Genomic DNA, 18,394 nt, shown 5'->3' on the forward strand with positions numbered 1-18,394 from the left:
ATCACTCTTGTGTGGGCTGTGAGACAAAAAGCAGTGAAGGAATGTACCAAATTCTGGCACATTTCAGTTTTACAGATCACTGACATTTGCTGTTTGTTCTGTCTTCCTCCATCTCCAGACCTATCCTATCATGGATTTCATGGGTGTGGCTTTAGAATGGAATTATAAACAGGAAGTAGGTGGGAATGTTTTAAGTTCTTACCTGTTTTGTTCAGAGGAACAAAGTCAGCAGGAAAAAAGTCATTTTCAAGCACAGTACAAAAAATTAGAGTGCTTTTTCCCCTCTTAGTAGTGTAGAGCAGGTTTGAGGTTCTGGAAGAGATGTGAGTCAGGGAATGTTCTCTTCATTTACAGATCCTGGCCATGAGGTTTGATGCCTCATTTTATTGAAGGGAGACACTGGACCTAAATGGCGCAGCATGACTTTGTTCCTGCCTGGCTTAACTTCTCAACACCACAGTCAACCAAGGTAACTCAGTTACAGATTGCTTGCTCTCAGAGCTATGGTAATGTTTATACACTTGTCCCAGTGTTAGATTGAACTTAAAATGTTTGTTGTTTTTTTAACTACTTTTTTGATTTTTAGGGAAGTCTTCTGGAAAGAGAGGTTATTAAGGTGGAAGTCTTTTTTTGTTTGTTTCCACAAATGTATCCCTTCTGTTTCAGAGGAGGAAATATCCTTTGCATTCAGACATGGAAGAAGTTCAGTGTTACTGTGCTGAGAATTGAATGGAATCCCAAATAGAAAATGATTAAGAACCCCCCTTCCCCCCAGTAACGTGGAGTGGTCAAGACTTGAGCTGGCACTCACGATACAATTCTTTGGATTTCATTTATGAAAGTGGCCATTGCTGTGGCCATTGCTGTGCAGTACACTGATATGCCTTGGACTCCAAGTCCAAATTCAGAAATACTCCCTGGTTTGTTCAGGGCTTTTTTTTCGTTTGGTTTATTGTTTTTGTTTTTCACATTTTTAATGTGGAGGTATCTTCTGATTCCAGAAAAAGCTTCGGTTGACCCAGGAGTTCTCTTTTCTTCAGTGACTTTTACATTACTTGCAAATGACAATGGTGAAAAATATTTTAATGGTTAATCAGGTCATGATGGACCAGGTGGTTGTTAATGTTGTTGGCTAAGCTGTACAGATATGCATGCTATATTGAGAACTAGAACAGGAATGTGGGCTTGGGAGTGTTTTATTACATCATCTTTTTCCTTACACAGTCCCCTGCAGCCACCTTTGAGAAACATGGAGAGCATCTTCCACGGGGAGAAGGACGCTTTGGGGTGAGCCGAAGGAGACACAACTCTTCTGATGGATTTTTCAATAATGGGCCCCTCCGAACTGCAGGAGGTAAATATTGGATTGGAGTGCAGTCTGAGAGCAGCTATTTTGGAGTATTTTACGGAATTTAGAGTTCTGTGGGATAGAAATGTTTCTCAAAACTGTATCTTTCAAAACATCCCATGAGAAATTTGCACTGTTCTGTTCTCCCATGACACGTGCCAAGGCCTTTAGGGGTTTCTGTGGAAGCTGTATGTGCATTGTATGGCTTGGTTGATTTTTTGGGGGGATAGTCACACAGTTGTTGAATAAGCTGGGCCTAGGAGTTACTTAGTGAACGCTAACTTAACAAGAAAAACATTCTGCATGCAGTGTTGACGTTTTATTATTTGAATACTTATCTCCTTTTGTTTAGACTGCTGGCATCAGCCATCCCTTCTCCGCCATGATTCTGTAGATTCTGGTGTTTCTAAAGGAGCTCATGTTGGGCTTTCTGGCAGTCAGCCTGGCTGGCATGGTCCCTCGCGAGGCCATGATGGCGTGAACCAGCGTGGTGGAGGAGGAACTGGAGTTCATCGCCACTGGAATGGCAACTTCCATTCGCGGAAAAGTTCTGCCTTTCAAGAAAAGCTGCCTGTTGAAGCCAGGGAAGAGAAGAAGGAAGACAAAGAGCATTTGCAATTTGAGGAAGAAGATTTTGTAAGTGTGTAGCTTCTCACTACAAGTGGCAGCTGTGAGAAGTTGGCTTTTCGGATTTCATTTTTTATTATCATCGATAGATGGCTAGGATCTAGAGTTGCATTCCATTCCATGCTTGAGATCCCTACAGATTTAACAGTGATTCCAGTGCTTGCAGGACACTAATTGATACCCAGAGACCGGGGGACTCGATGACCTTGTTGCATTGGTTTTGGCACAGTATTGGATTCTGTGGTAGTATTGAACTTGAAGACAGCTTTGTAACTCAAGCATTAAGTCAGATCTTCGTTAGAACTCAGAAGATGATGCTTTGATCTGCTACGGGAATGGTAGCTATGTTTTTGCCCTTGTGGCTTTGCTTACAAAGCCCTTTTTGCTCCTAAGAACATCTGTATAGCTTATCTTCAGTCTTCTTGCTGTTCCTGTCTCCTGTTCTGGTACATGCTGGTGTGTGTGATAACCTCCCCCAGCTTGATCATGGTGCGTGCCCAGACCTTTGCAAACATCTTTTTTAAAACCTCTGGAATAGCATTTTTTTGTCTGAGATATTTTCTAATCTCTGTGAATCACTGTTTCTTCAGCCATCTCTTCCATCAGTGTCTACAGTTCACCCACCTTTTTCCAGTGTTCTGATCCCCGTGGTACTGTTAGTTGTAACAGTCTCTTTTATCCTGGCTCTGTTTTTACTGGAATACCTTTAGTTTTCAAAACTGCTCCAAGTATGAAGATGTAAGCACCATTTCTGCTTTTGCTTTCCAATTCAGTTTCTTCTTGTCCTTTTGTCACCCCTTAAAAAGATCTTATTTTTATCAGACCTTGACTTTTGCTTTTTGCATCTTGTTTTTCACTTTTCTCCAGGCTCTCATTGATCAGTGTAATGAGGCCAGTGTTATCTGTATCTTTCTGGTAACTCAGTCTCTCCTCCTAATGTGATTCCTCTAACTTCATCATCAGTGCTCAAGGCATTGCTGCTTCCAGTCAAGAGAGTCTCTAGTGATAGTGTGCACACTTACGTAGATCATCTTGAGCTTTTTGCTTCCTTCTTCAGTTTTTATTTTTGGAAGGTTCTTTATATCTGAAATTCTCATGGCAGTTTGATGTTACTGCTTCTGTTTGGAAGGTCAGAAGTTGGAGTGAAATATATGAATGCCATGCAGATGCTTCAGGACAGAATCTAGTGTCTCAGCTTAAATTGCTCCAAGACCCAAGTTAGATTTAAACTGCTGTTTTTTTCACTGGAGTGCCCAGGGAGTGATTGCATGCTCTTGTTCAGCTGCTTCTGCTGTAGGAGTGGTAGCCTGCATCAGAGCTTAGTTAACACCTGGAGATCAATGATGAAGCTTACCTGTAGATTTCTGTTAATCTGATTTCTCAAGCATGCTATAAGCTGGTTCTTTAGGCAGACAAAAGCCTCTTGAAATGTAGAAAGTTACTGTAATGATTGCAGCCACACTGTTGTAGTCAATCTAAATCTTTCTTCATTCTCTTCAGTACCTTGAGAAGTGTCTTTTTCCAACCACGTGGCTGTTTCTTCTGTAAATATGTTTTCCTTCTTTTTTTCTCTGAAGAAGATAATACCTTGCATCTGCTGTCCAGTAGCAAACTTTGCTAGGCAGCTCTCCTGTCGCCTTTGCTATGGTGTGACACTAAGGTACACCGTGGTTAAGTGTGCAGCTTTTAGGCCTGTGTGGCTGACAGACCCTGACCCCGTAAAACAGGCTGCTGTTCTGAGTTCTGCAGTGTGAGCAGCACTGCTATAAAACTGACCTGTAACTAAAAAGTGAAGCACTGGAACAGGAATTCCTAGGGTCTGAGGAAGGCATTCATGCTATGGTGTAACATTTGTTGCTAATTCTTATAGAACAGGAATGGCTACTGCTTCAGAATCTCGTTATTGGAGACTTAGTCTGTAGCTGTAGTAACTAACGTGAAGGATACATAAAAAAGAGGAAAAAGTGACTGAAGGGCCTCTCCTCAATTTTCTAATGGTTCTGTTGGAAATACTGCAAAAGCAAATGAGAATATGAGCTTTTTAGGTGTCTTCTGACAGAGCACTCTTCTAACTCAGGTGCTGCTCAAGAGAAATAGACTGTGGTTTCCTAGAAGCATGTTATGTTAATACAAAAGCTTTATTTGTTATGTGCAATATAATGAATATACTCACTTGCATGTTCTGTGTGTTTACAGCCATCTTTGAATCCAGAGGCAGGAAGACACAACAACCAGAACAAACCTTTAGGGACACCTTCCGGAGTTTGGGGTAGGTAAAGTTATCTACATTGCTGTCTGCAATGCTGATATCAAAGCAGAAAGTGATAAATATTATTGACTGTATAAATAATTCTGCTCTAGAAAATGTGTTTGACCTGAGAAGTACTAATTGCTTGTTTGTGTAAGCGCTGCACCTTGTAAGGTGCAAGTTACACAAAATATTTTTTGGTGAGTTAACAGCTGATCCATGGTTGCTCAAAAAAGTATTAATCTGTTCTGATCTCTGTTTTATAGTGGGAGGTTGTTAGCTGGCATCACTGTTGGCTTTTCACTTATGAGTCAAGGGAGCTGTTGTGGTTAAGTGGAAAAAGATTGGACTTTAATGTCCTTATCTAATATCCTTTCTCAAAACTGAAACAAAAGAGTATCAGCTGTAATGTCTGAGGTTTGGAAGGGAGAAACTGGAGCGTTATACTGAAGCTGTTATGAAACAGAACATTTGTATTTCAAATTCTTTGTTTTGTTTTGACAGAAAACCCCCCTAGTGCCAAGCAACCTACCAAGATGCTGGTCATCAAAAAGGTTTCAAAAGAGGATCCTGCTGCTGCCTTCTCAGCTGCATTTACATCACCTGTTTCTCACCTGGCAAATGGCAACAAAGCCACCACCATTGTCCCAAGTGTCTACAAAAATCTGGTTCCTAAACCTGCAGCTCCTCCTTCCAAGGTACAAGAGTTTCCAGCCAAGTTAACTGTGGATCAAGGGAAAAGTCTCTCCCTGGACATGGGAACTACAGATGCTCTAGAAATTTTGTAGGATTGATATTACAAGTATTTAAGAAGTTAAGGAAAATTATTAGTTTGTTTTTAAAAAACATGTGCAGATGCTGGAGTTCTAAAATATGTTAATTGCTAATGCTGGCTGCTGCATTGCTGCAGAACCTCTGTGATGAGTGTAGAAGGTGTTACACTCTTCAAAGATGAAAGTGTAACAACTCTTTCTACATGGAAGCAAATCCAGAGTTTCCTACCCTTTCCTAAGTTCTTCTTGATTCAGACCAAATTCTGCCGACTTGAGGAGGAATTCTAATAGTTCAAATGATTATCAAGTGAGGTAATCTAAACCTTTATTCCTTTACATGGGATAAATTGGGCTAACATGAAGTTAACAGTAGAAGAGTTTTCTGTTCACTGAATCAACCCGTTATGTATCTCAGTCCACATCCATACTTGTTCAGAATAGCTGAATAAGATGCAGTTGTAGTGCAGTGAGTAATGCAGCTGTCACTTGTCCTTGTGCAGCTTGGATGATAAAAGTATCCAGACAGCCTTAGTAGTTTTTAATCTGGATGTTTTAAATGGTGTTTGAAACAAAAAGCCAAAGGTGTTGTTTGTCCAAACCATTGCACTGTCTCTTTGATTGCTTCAAAGAGTGAAAAGGAGTGCAAACAGTTTTTCTAACTTTGCTGCTGTTTTTGTGTGTAAGGATAATTGTGAGGTTTGAAAACTAGTGCTGTACTGGCACTAGAGCTCAAGAGATTGAAATGTGCTTCTGAAAGCTGTATAAAGGTCTGCTGTGCTGCTACATGTGTACCCATTGCCTTGGAATTGTGGAAGTCAAACATAAATATTTTCATAGCTGTTAGTCCTTGCCGTGTTGTTGCCATTGCACTTGTTTTCATTACTTCTAAAACCCTTTGCAGAAGTTTTTCTGTTAATTCAATCTAGAAGAGCTGCTCTTAAGGCTTTTCCAAACTGTTCTCTGAAATTACCCTTTAAATTTTAACTTTTTATTGAAACAAAAAAAAAAAGCATTAACCTATGCTCACAGTTGGAATAAACCCTTAATTTTCATAGATAATTTAGAAAGTATGATCAGGCTTTTGGAGGCAGTCTTGCGACTGTGGTATGGAAGTTCAACTAATGTTAAAAGTGCAGGGTTTGTTTTTGGGGGGATTTTGAGTTTTGACATCTTTCTCACTTGTGTTCCAGCTTATACATCTATATTTAATTCAGAATTATGGCCATATGTTATGGTAGCTGCCTCACTTTCCTTTTGGTGAAGGATATTCTGTTCAGAACAGTTACTAGGTGTGGGTTACACCTGGATTCATGCTGTAGATGTGACAATACTGATAACACATTAAGGCTATTGTGCTGCTGGAGCAGGTATTGACTCGTGATGTGTGGCAGCTCCCAGCAGATCACCGTCGTGTTAATTGTGATATAAACATGTTTTCTAGTCATTAAGTGTGTATGCATTGAAACGGTGCTGGGACTGTAGAGGGAGTGTGGTGCTGCTCACTGGTGGGGATTGCAACAGCTAGGAGTTGTGTGCTGTCTCATCTTGTGTGTTAGTGAATGATGGCCACTGATAGAAGGAGAGGTGGAGATCTGCGTGTCCTTAGGTAGAAAACCTGTATGCATGATGCCTTGTTGTAAAGGTAGAGAAGAAGGAAGCTGTGGTAGGATACGTCATTCTGAAGACTCCAGAAAGTTGTAGTGCATAAAGCATTAGAGTCAGAACGCTCCTTTTGGTGAAGTCAGCAGTACTGGAAAGCTGTCAGAGGCAAACGGGATGAAATGTGCTTGTTAGCTGTACTGAAGGAGGAGAACACAGTGGCAGTGATAGAGGCACGTTCTTCCTTTAGATGTGGCTGAATTGTTCACAGTTGAGTGGTGAGTGAAGGGCATAATATGCGAGCGATTCCTTTTGGTGCTCAGCTGTGGCTGTTGTCCTTGAATCCAGCAGTCTAAGAAAGTAACAGTGATCAGTGTTTGAATTTGCCTAAGCTGCCACTTTGTGGAAGGTGGGAGAATAACAATTAGCAGCCAAGAGCCAGGTGCCTGAACAAGTGCATCCGTGTGAGTATGCGGAGGGAAGCTTCCTCTCAAACTAGTTCTCCACTCCTAAGAAACTTACTACAGGCAATATTGTGGAGACCAGGGTCTTTTGGGGGTTTGAAAGGGATGTTCAGAATCTAGTATGAGTGCTGAATTATTTATTCAGCACTGTGGACTACTTCTAAGGTTGGTGTGGAAGGCTGCTAATGAGACCAGAATGATGGCGATGCGTTTATTTTAAAAGGAATAAAGCAGCCCAATGGAGAGAGAGATCATAGGGAAATTATGGCTTCTGCTTTCATTGCTCCCAGAATACAAGATCTATTTTATGTCAGATACAACTTAATCACACTGTGCATGAATTATTTTGCTATCAAGTTGGCTTCAGAAGTGTAATGGTTCAAAGGAACCGTTATGCCTTAACGCTTTGACAAATGTATTTTTTACGCTGCTTGATACAAGTCATTTGTTAGAATCATTGCAGTAGGAGCTGCCACTTCAGTGTTTGTCCTTGGTTGACAAGACAGGCCCAAGAAAAATCTTCCAAGTAACAAAAAGTTATCTTGAAGTCTGCTTTTCAGCCAGATTGCCATTGTATCTAAGGAACGCTGCAGAGTATCCAGAGCAGAACAGTAGGTGCTCATCCACACTGGCTAAATCAGTGCGGTGATGGACACTTCCAGAGCCCTAGGAAATTTACATTCTTGGCTTGGACAGAAAGATTCCTTGAGGTGCTTCTTTCTTGCACAGGGGAAATTCCTGTCAAGCGAGGCAAACCTTTTCTTTGAGGCATACAGTGTTCCTATATGAAATGTGGTTTTAATTGGGATCTTTGCTTCCTATCTGTGCCTAGCTGCAGGATGCACTGATTCCCTCAGTGGTGATTCCAGTTAATGAAGAGCTGCACTGGATTTTCTCCTTAGGCTCCAACTGCATTTTTTTGTTACAGGGTCGTGCCTGTGAAGCAGAACTTGCTGTGACTTGGAGGAAAAAGGAGATGATAATGGGGGGAAAAAATGTATTTAGAGGTGAACTTGCTGGGAATGTTCTTGGAGAGGGAGGAGGAAACTCCACACAAGAGACAATTTCTATCAATGCAGTTTTTGCTTTATTGCTTGCAAGCAACCCATTGGAGTGTCTTACCACTTACTGTCTTGTGTGTTCTTTTCAACGTAGCCAAGTCCATGGAAAGCCAACAGAAACGAACACAAGCCAGGCTCGCTTTCCTCCAGCCGTGACTCTGCCTTTACCAGTCCAGTGTCTGTAACCAAACCAGCGGTACTGGCAAGTGGCTCAGTCCTCACCTCTCCCAAAGAGGTAAGAAATTGGGTTTGGGTGTAGGAAGGGAATTTTATCACTGTCACCTACTGTAGCTTCAACAAAATAAGATCTCTCCTGCGTGTGATACCTGGCTTTGTACCCTGGATAACTCACTTGTGCGTTCTTAGCACAGCTTTAGTGCATCTTTGATATGCTAAATTAAGAGATCTGGTTGTAAAGCTATCGCCATTTGTCACCCAAACATTTGGGTTTGCCCAAACATACTAAAATTTCTTTGCAATTTAAAAATAAACAAACAACCTCACACTTAATAGCCTTGTGTTGTTGGACACACATGGACTTATGAAATTGCAGATACCAAGAAAAGATGTGCACTGAAAGATAAACTGATTCCCATGCTGTTCTTCAATACTTTCTTTTCCGATAAAGTGAAAGTGATCTGCCTCGCTGCTTTTCTCTAGAAGGTTTCAGCTTAGTGTCTGCTTTTAACATTGGTAGGAGGTGATCTGCTGAGCCTGAGGCTGGCTTACCTCTGGTTTTGGTCTGATGTGCGGAGAGAATCTCCAAATGTAAATTACGTACTACTTCAGTGGTAACTGTGACTTGATGTGTTTTGGCCAGCATCCTATGGTTCACTTCATAGCTTGTATGCAAAATGCTCTTCTGAATCTTGAAATTCAATGAAGCTTAATAGAAAAGTGACATCGAATAACTTTTCCCCATCATGAACCAAAAGTTGGTGGTCATAATTAAAAAGTATTAAAATCAATAATTGACTAATTCAGGAAATTTGTAATTTGTGTGGTTTGCATTTCAAGTGTAATAGCTTATGGGGGGGAGGATTGAAGTGTTTGCTTTTTGGTTTTTTTTAGTTGTGCATCTGACTTTGTCCTTTACAAAAACCTTCTTTGTCGTGTTTATGGTTCTCTGCTTTGTGGGCTTTACTCTGAAACAACCTGTGCTTTTCTGCTATAGCTGTTCCTGAGTATAAAAGCAGTGGTTAAAAAGCCTGCATCTGTCCCCTGGAGAAGTAGATCTGGTGCTGTATCCCTTCTCCTTACCTTTTGTCTGTCCTTAGGCTGAGTCTCTGTGCTACTGACAGCCTTCCTTTTTGTGTAATATGCAGTAGAGTACAGACACCTTTACAGTATAAACACGTAAGCCATGTAGGCTTTTACCTCAAGTAGATACCAATGAAACATGCACTTTGTATCATACACTGGTGGCACAAGTGGTCTGGCTGTGTTTTTCATTCTTTCTAAGAAAGTTGTGGCTGAAACTTTAGTCAGCAAAGCTGTTGGATACTGTACTGCTCTGACAGGAGGAGTGCAGCTGGGCTTTTTCTCAGAGCAGTACTTCTTTTAATACTTCTGTTACCAGCATTAGTCAGCTGAACAAAAAGGGCTACAATTCATCACAGCTGAAATTGAACACTTGTAATTTGTTTTTCTATGAATCTATTGGAGACTGGCAGTGTGGAAACACAGGGCTGTGGCCAGCAAATAATCCAGTAATCCCGGCTCTGCAGGACTGCCAATCTGTCCTTTTATTTCTGAGGTAGGGATAAAGTCTGTCCCGCAGAAGTGTTGAAGACAGACCTCTGGTCATAAGGGACCACAGCGTCTTGTAAGCTAGAAGGTACTGGGCAGCACTGGCACTGTGTCTTAGCCAGTGCTTGACAACAGATTCAAGACCGTCTGAAATTTTAAGATGGCATAGGATGACTTTTGTGTATGAGTGATTGTTCATAGACTGGTGTCTGAACAGACTGGATGTTATGCATTGTTCTCATTTAGAATATCTGAGAGATGCCCTGATATTTCTTTCAAATGGCTAAACCTACCTTTAGAAAAGATGCCAGAAACCAACTACTTGTACAAATTTACGTAACAGTCTCTTCTAGTGTTAAAAGCCTTCTAGAGAATCTGAATAAAATGAGAAGAGAAATGAAATTCAGTTCCCTTTCAGTAATGTTGTAACAAAAAGCTCAAACGCTTCAGCAGAGCATTCAGAACTACCCACAGATCCTAGTTTTCATTTTCCTTTGCTCACTGCTACCTTCCATCACTTGCAGTCAAACTAATTACCATGTTGAGAGCTTTAAGGACTACAGTAGCTTCTCATCCTAACATTTGGTCATTTGTGTCTTTTGCCATTGTTGATTTGTTCAATACAGTGTTAACAGGGCGAAATAGAGAAGGCTACCTGAGAAGAGTGAGGCGTTATGTTCAGCACGCTTCTCTCAATGGCGTTATTGCACACCAGTGTTTTATGTGCAGCAGGCATGAGAAATGTAAGCAGCTGTTGCTGCTTGGTTATGTTTGCTAAATATTTTAGTTTCCTTGATCTTTGCTCAGAGCACCGTGTGGTATGATAACAACACTTCTTTATAAAGGAGATTTATTTTTGAGAGCCTGAATTTACAACCCTCCCACCTCAGCTTAAATAAAAAAAAAAAGGAGGGGAGAAGCCACATGCTTTAGGAAAATGTGCTTTTTTTTTTTTAATTGAGAAAAAGATAAAAATCAAAGCCAGTAAATAAAGGAAAAGAATGTCTTTGCATATAAAGTTCTAGTGTCAGGTATCCACACAAGTAGCTAGGTTCCTTACCAGTAGGCAGCCATGAAGTCCATATATGAACAGAAGGTTAGGATACAGGAAGGTTTTTCGTGATGTTTTAAATTTTCTTTGCACGGCCAGTCAAAATGATGAAACATGAAATTGAAAGCTCATCTTGCTTATCGCTGTTTTAATTGCACTGTCATGGCTGGGCCACTGCCAACATGCAAGCTGTGCCTTACGCCTGGCTCAGAGATTGAAGGTAATTATGAAAGCAAAGCATTGGGGAAGAATGTGTGAGGTTACCTTGGATTCAGGAATTCAGCTGAGCAGATTTCCTACAGCTCAAGGGCTGTCTGTGCCTGGCCATGCACAGGACCTGGGTTTCCTTGGGTGTCCATAGGCAGGAATCAGCAGTGTGCTCTCTAGGGGAGGAGGCAGAGGCTGTGGCTGTTCAGTGTCCAGTTGGTTGAAGATGTGCCGCTCCCTGAAAAGAGATTCCCAGCCCAAAGCTTAATTTCAGGGTAGAGGCAGCCAGGATGTCTTAAGACGCAAATTAGAACAGAGTCTGAGCTCCCTGATTTTATAATCTTTGTGGACTGAGTCCCACATGAAGCTTTCTGCCCACATTTTCTGTTGTAGTATTCAGCATTACATGTGAGAGAGTTACATTGCCACGAACGAAACAAATGTATTCCTGGCCACAGTGATGCCTAGGGAAATTTGGAAGAAAAAAAAAAACAAAGTTGGTAGTGATAGGTGGGAGGGTAATGTATAGCCAGTTCTTCCCTTACCAGCACAACACCAGTCCCTGTTTTGGTGGACATCTGCGACTAGATTCCTTAAGGAGTTCAGAACTAGTCCCGGAGCTGATGAGCATTTAATAGTGCAGATCCTAAAAGGGCCTGATCTTCACAAGAGGGTACACTTTCAAGTGTCCATATTCTGCTTGCTTTCTCTAGAGTCCTTCCAGCACCACCCCTCCTATCGAGATCTGCTCTTCACGCTTGACAAAGCTGATGCGTCGCACCACTGATAAGAAGAGCGAATTCCTGAAGGCACTGAAAGATGATCGGAATGGGGAGATAACAGAGAGCAGAGAATGTGACAAGCTGGATGATGTAAGATCACTGTCCTTACTGACGGCTGTTTTTAAGGAGTTGGGTACTGAAAAAAGCAGTGTATGTGATTGGGGCTGTGGGCGTGGAAATGAATGACTTCCCTTGGTCTGACATGCATGCCAGCAGAGGTAGTGAGCAGCAGTGTGATGAAAGGAGATGCATAACATGATGAAATGCAAAAGGATAAGTAATTAATGAGGTGGAAGTGAAGGTGTGACAGATGATGAAGGTAATCTGGGTCTTTGTAGGAATTCTCTAAGGGATGGAACAATACTGTCTTTGACTTCAAACTTCATGTCAAACTACATTCACGGGAAAGTTGAATTCAGAGCTTGTAAAATGTGTAGAATAGAGGCTTAAGGCTCAGGCTTGGACCAGAATCCTAAATGCATAGGTCTGTGGCTTAACGTGTGTGTAAACTGCAACCTTAAGAGTGGGGTTTTCATGGTTTTCTTACACCGTGGAGGCGCTGATGATGGCTTAGCAATGCCAGCACTCACTCCCCTGACATCAAAGTGCAGTGCATCAAAATGTCATCCATATCACATTGTCCTGTCACAGCTAGGTAGAAGCTGCTTTCCAAGTTATTGTCAGTCCAGGCTCTGTTGAAAGCCTGACTCAGAAGGCTTTGGTTTACTCCCAAGAGCAGAAAGTTGAACTTGGAAGTGTGATATCATGGTGTTCTTTGTGCACTTTGCTTTTATTTTTCTTCAGATGGAGAGCAACAGCACACCAGAACCAAAGGAAAACTGGGAAGAGAATTGCCATCAAAATGGCCTTTCTCTCCCCTTGCCAGAGGAGGGGGAAAACCTCTCTCATTCATTGGAAGCAGAACACAGGTAAGAAAATAACCAAGTAAGGTGTCTGGAGTAAAAGACGGCATGTCCTCGGACTGTGCAAGCTGGAAACTATTCCAAAGAACTTTCTGGGAAGTACACAAAGCTGAACTGGAGGTGTGGGTTCCATTTCTATGTGCTGGACTGGGTGGTGGAGTTTCAAGTAAAACAAACACTGATGACAGCTGAGCCAAGACTTTGCCAAGGTCTGTAATTAAATTCGTGCACTTCCCTCGTGCCACATCCTTGTGCGTTAATGCTGCCTAGGATTTACCTGCCCACGTGGTGAGGCAACATAAACCTAGTGCAATTCAATTAATTTATTACTGGGTATCCTAAAGGTAATGATCTGGGTTATGAATCGGGTACTTGCATACTCATACTCACTGGTTTCTCTCTATCTGCCCTTGGAATACTCTTAAATTCTGTGAAAAAATTCTGCAGAAAGTTAAGAAAATTCTTACTTTATGTCTCAGTTTGTATCTTATTTTAGTGAGTGACCTGAGAGCATCTGGTGTCAGCGGGCAGTAACTTTTAGAAGATCTTGAGCTGAGTTGCTAGTTTATCTCACATCCTTCTTCAGTGTCCTTGGGTAGAACTTCAGATCTGTTCGTTTTTTGTCCTTCTGCCAGACTAGTTATTTACCCAATGTACAGAAATGCTGATGATTAAATGTTTGTAGAAGACATTGAGTAAGAAAAATATTGGGTAAATGCTAAACATTAAGTGGTGTGTAGTGCAGAAGATTCCCTGGTGAACTCAAAGTAATTTAATACAAAACCTTGTGTTTCATGGACAGGCTGTTCTCACCTTTGCGTTTGTTGCATTGCTTTAATTCCTGTGCCCTTTTTTTTTTTTCTTTTTTTCATGAATCAGGTTATTGAAAGAAATGGGATGGCAGGAATATCCTGAAAATGATGAGAATTACCTTCCCCTCACAGAGGATGAGCTCAAAGAGTTCCAAATTAAATCAGAGCAGGTATGTTCATAACTCTTGCCACTGCTGCGTAAGTCCTCTGTAGTGCAGTGCCTAGGATGTTTAGAAGACTAAGAGCAGAAATGAAACTGGATGACCCTACATTATCCACAGAGAGCACATGAATATACAAGTGACCGTAGAACAGCATCCCCAGTTGGCTGGTGACAGTTACTCTCCGTAGCTGTGCTTATTTTAAAGCTTACTTTCATTCCCACAGCGAAGAAGAAACGGATTTGGGAAGAATGGATTTCTTCAGGGCCGCAGCTCCAGCCTGTTGTTCCACTGGAGAAGCACTTTTAAGACAAAGATTGAGGACTCGGACACAGAAACCAGTAGCAGCGAGACTTCAGATGACGATGCCTGAGAGTGGGCACAAGAAAATTAAAATAAATAAAACCAACCCAATAAACTCAGTTCGTAGTTCAACATGTGTTTGGGGGTTGTATAAACTAAACAGAGTTTATTCTGTCTCCAGTCTGTTCAGTTTTTTCTTCTGTTGATACTTCATGCACAAGGGAAATAATTGTATCCCAAAGAAGAGAGAAATTGGCTTCTTTAGCTTTTTCTTTTGGTTTTGCCCTAATGCTTAATAGAAGTTTGTGCAGCTAGCAAATTTTGACAGAAATCCCTTGTGGGGCAGTGCACAAGTTCAGTCTGGTAAGCAGGATACGAGTGGCTGACTGATCTTTGCAACAACAAGCTTCTAACAGTGCCGCCCGCATTACACAATGTTGTGCGGTAACATGTGCTAAAACAATCATTGTCAATGACAAAATGGCTATTGAAGTTCTAATTATGTTAAATTAATGCTAATAACATGAATTTTTTATTTTATTTTATTTTTTTTTTTGGCGGCTCGGGGAGCTTCATCACTTAACCAGGCGTTTGTGGTTTTCTTTTTTTGGGTACAGCTGTAAAATATTTGGATATAGGAATTGTTTGTGTTCTTCTTCTTGCAGCCTTGATATTCAGGGTGGATTGTAAAATATAAATTTTTTGTGAGATTTCAAAGATTAAGATTATTTTGATAACATTATTTACAGATTTAAAAAAGTGACTATCACATTGAGTCTGTATGAGGGGGAAAAACTACTGCATCAAAAATAACTAACTTGGAATAAATATTTTGCATCAGTTTGCCAATTCTAATTGTCTTTCTTATGTAAGAAAACCTTTCCTCTAAAGGGATGTGCAACTTTGGGGTTCAAATAGCACTGGGGATAAAGAGCTGCTTCTCCCACTGTGTTTTTTCCACTTGGCAAACATTGCTGTAGTGCTGGGACTGCAGGAGCTGAACTCTTCCTTTACAAAGGGAGAGGGAGAGAACAATGGAGAGATGGCAGCCCGTGTTCGTTGGTTTTGGTTGGTTTTTTTTTTTTTTAAAGAAATTAAAGACAATAATTTGAATTATCTTCCACTCAAGCAGTTTGCTTTATTTTCCGCTTCATACAAAATAGTGGAGCTCGACCGGTCGGTGTCACTGCCTGTTCCTGGTGCAATGCTGCTGTCTGTGTTCACAACGTGGCAAGGGAATGTCTGAATCCAAAGCTGTTTTCATTGAAATCTTTTTTAAAAAATCATGAAAACATTTCTATTAGATTAAAAAGGATTTTACAAACAACTCAGGTGTGGCCTAAGCTATTTCAGTGTCCGTTCAGCTGGGAACACAACCCGCGGGGCGGAAGGCAGGTGCGCGGTTGCGGCCGGGGGGCGGGCAGGGGTCGCGCCTCAGCGGGGGAGCTGGGCGTCGCAGGGCAGCACGGCTGGGTGGTGGTGTGTGGAGCTGCTGCTGCTCCACGCAGAGAGGAGTGTGCGGCTGTGTGCGTGCGTAATGGGAGCCGGGCCCGCGGAGCTGGGCTGCCGTGAGGCGCTCCCCACGGCCGATCCGCTCCGTCAGATCGCTTCTGTCTGTGGCAGCTGTCTGCCTTCACCCATCCATGGGGAAAGTCGTGAGGAAAAGCGCTACGAAAGCCAAGAAACTGGGTAAGTTTAGAAGTCCGTGAGCGCGTATCCGCGCTGACAGCCGCTCGCGAGCAGCGCTGTGTGGAAACGGGCCGTGCCTGAGGCGGGAGCCCTCTCGGCTCAGCGGGGAGCGCTGTGAGCGCAGGTGAAGCCAATGAGGCGTTCCGCCCTGCGCTGAGAAGGAGAAAGAAGGAGAGAAGAAGAAGAGGAGAGCCTCAGCTCGAAATGGCGGGCGGGCAGCGCGAGGCGGAACGCGGCCTCCGCCAGCTGCCCCGGCCCCGGCGCACCGGGTAGAGACGGGGACCGGAGGAGCGCCGCGGGGGGAGCTGAGAGAGGAGCCCCGAGGAACCGCGCGGTGGAGGTGAGCGCCGGGAGGGCGGCCCGCAGAACAGAGCCGGGACGGGCCGTGCGCCTGGGGCGGAGCGGGGCTCGGCGCCCGTAGCAACGGCGGCCTCAAACACTGCAGGCGCGTCCCCGAGCGGGTCGGCGCGGACGGCCCGGAGGAGGGAGGGCCGCCGAGCTGGGCCGAGGGGCGCGGGTGTTTTGCAGGAGTCCGATGGCGGCCGCCGGAGCCTTCAGCTGCCCGCGCTGCCGCATGGCCTTCGGCTCCCGGGCGCTGCTAAGGGCGCACCGCGAGCGGCTGTGCCTCGGCGGGCCGGGGGAGGAGCCGGGAAGGACGGAGGGACTGCGGGACCCCTCGGTAGTGCGGGGCCGGGCTTGGGCGCGGGGCGGGGCGGGGACGCGTCCGCGGGCGAGAACGCGGGCTGCGGCCGCGGCTCCTCCGAGAGCAGCCGTGCCGCCCGTCCGTCTGTTGTTGAGCAGTTCCCGCCCTCCCGTCCCGTTTGCTTCTTCAAGGTCGCGGTGTCCTGGCACGAGGATCGCCCCAAGCACCGCCGTCTGCTCCCGCTCTCCGGACCCCCTCGGTTCTCTGTGGGACGTGAGGGCCCGGGGCGAGCCCGCGGGGCACCGCTGGGTGACGTTCTCACGCCCCGCGAGCGGGCGCTGCTCCGTGCCCCCGCTGCCAGCCGGCCAGCAGAGCGGGTGAGACCGCCCCACCGGCCCCATTCGCCTGCAGCATAGTGCGGGGTCACCCCCGTCTCGTGGGCTCGGCCCCTACAGCCGTGGCTGCCTCTGTGCCCCAGGGAGAGCCCGGCCCGCCGCGAGGGGACCCACGGGCACCGGAGCTGCTGGAGGCTCATCAGCGCCACGTGGCTGAAATCCGGGCCAGGACACAGCAGCTAGAGCGGCACAGAGAGCGTAGGCACCGGCACGGGGTGTGGGGCGATGGTTGTGGTTCTGGAGTGACCAAGCTGTGCATCCCACAGAGCTGTGCCAGCAGCTGGCATTGCTGTGCAACAAGCATCTGTCACCAGAAATGAGTTGGGCTGCAGAGCTGCTGCTGCCAGACAAAGCTGGACACCAGCACCGAGGGTGAGCCCTGCTGCATGCTGCCCAGAAAGGGCCCTTTGCCTGCTGCGCCCCTGTTTGCTCATATCCTCCTCAGGGATGCCCTCCACCTCGACGCCCTCCTGCCACCTTCTGGGCCGCTGGCAGCTGAGGCCAGGTGAGAGCTGAGGGTGGGGCGGGAGCCCAGCAGAACCCAGCAGATGCTCATGCCAGCGTCATGGCAGGGCTCTGCGGCTCTCCTACCTGCGTGCTGGTGGCCGTGACGAGGCCACCCTGGCACAGATGTTAGACCTCCAGCTGGAGGCCATGGCACTAGAGAAAAAGGCTGCACAGAAGATGAGCAAGTACCAGCCCCAGCACAGAGCCCAGGGACGGGATACCATCACTGTTGAGGCGGCACGGGGCCTCGATGCGGCGCTGATGGCTGTGGAGCTGGAGAACCAGAGGCTCGAGGATGAGCTCCTGGCATTGAAGGTCCGGAGGGAGATGCGAGCTGATGTTGGTGGGTGACTGGGAAATGGAGTAATGCCCATTTGTCTGTGAGGCGGCAGCTGAGCGTGTCTGAGCTGCTGTTCCCCAGGATCACTGGCAGCCCGGCAGAATGCAGAGCTGGCTCAGCTGAAGGCAAATGTGGAGATGCTGCTGCGACGCCAGGCAGAGGGGATGGGGCCGCGCCCGCCCCCAGCCGTCCTCCCACCGCCCGTGGCCCCTCCGCTCCCTCCAGCCTTAGCTCTGGCGGTGAGTCTGGTCCTCGTGTTGCAGGGTAACTCTCACCTTGGGAGGGGCTTTCCAGGCTGCTGACTTGGTACTTGCTCCCTGGCTGCACTGGGGCGCATTCCCTGTGTAAGTGCCAAACTGCAAGTGCGATTTGCTCCCGGTGCCTAGGGGGCCCGCCCCCATTAAAGCTCCCTTTTTCCTTCCCCAGGAGCCACTAAGGACAAGCAGCCTCACAGCCTCCAGCCACCCACTTGCGCCCTCTAACCTCCCCGGCATCTTCTTTGGAGCCCTGGATGACCCCCCTCCTACTCAGGAGGCACCAGCTCAGCACAAAAGCCCTGAGAGGTGAGGTCAGGATGAGCTGTGCCCTGTCCCATTGCTCAGGCCACACAGAGCAGCTCACCCTGACTTTTGATAAGGGACTTTTTTTGTGACAATGCTCACTCACGTTCTTTTTCCCCCTCCCCTAACTGCTCATTCCATTAAGACACGTC

General features: G+C 45.3%; 1 protein-coding gene across 1 annotated transcript; it reads left to right on the forward strand.

Moving 5' to 3' along the window:
* Positions 1-409: 409 nt before the first annotated feature.
* Positions 410-14,178, forward strand: GPBP1L1 (GC-rich promoter binding protein 1 like 1; the record flags this gene model as incomplete). The annotated part of the gene is made up of 10 exons (XM_079536285.1): positions 410-469; positions 1,225-1,354; positions 1,701-1,984; positions 4,172-4,244; positions 4,728-4,921; positions 8,215-8,355; positions 11,841-11,999; positions 12,714-12,838; positions 13,712-13,814; positions 14,032-14,178. The coding sequence occupies 10 exons, from the start codon at positions 410-412 to the stop codon at positions 14,176-14,178; spliced, it is 1,416 nt and encodes a 471-aa protein (XP_079392411.1).
* Positions 14,179-18,394: the final 4,216 nt, after the last annotated feature.

This window comes from Tetrao urogallus (assembly GCF_951394365.1).
Source record: "Tetrao urogallus genome assembly, chromosome: 5".
Lineage (NCBI taxonomy): Eukaryota > Metazoa > Chordata > Aves > Galliformes > Phasianidae > Tetrao > Tetrao urogallus.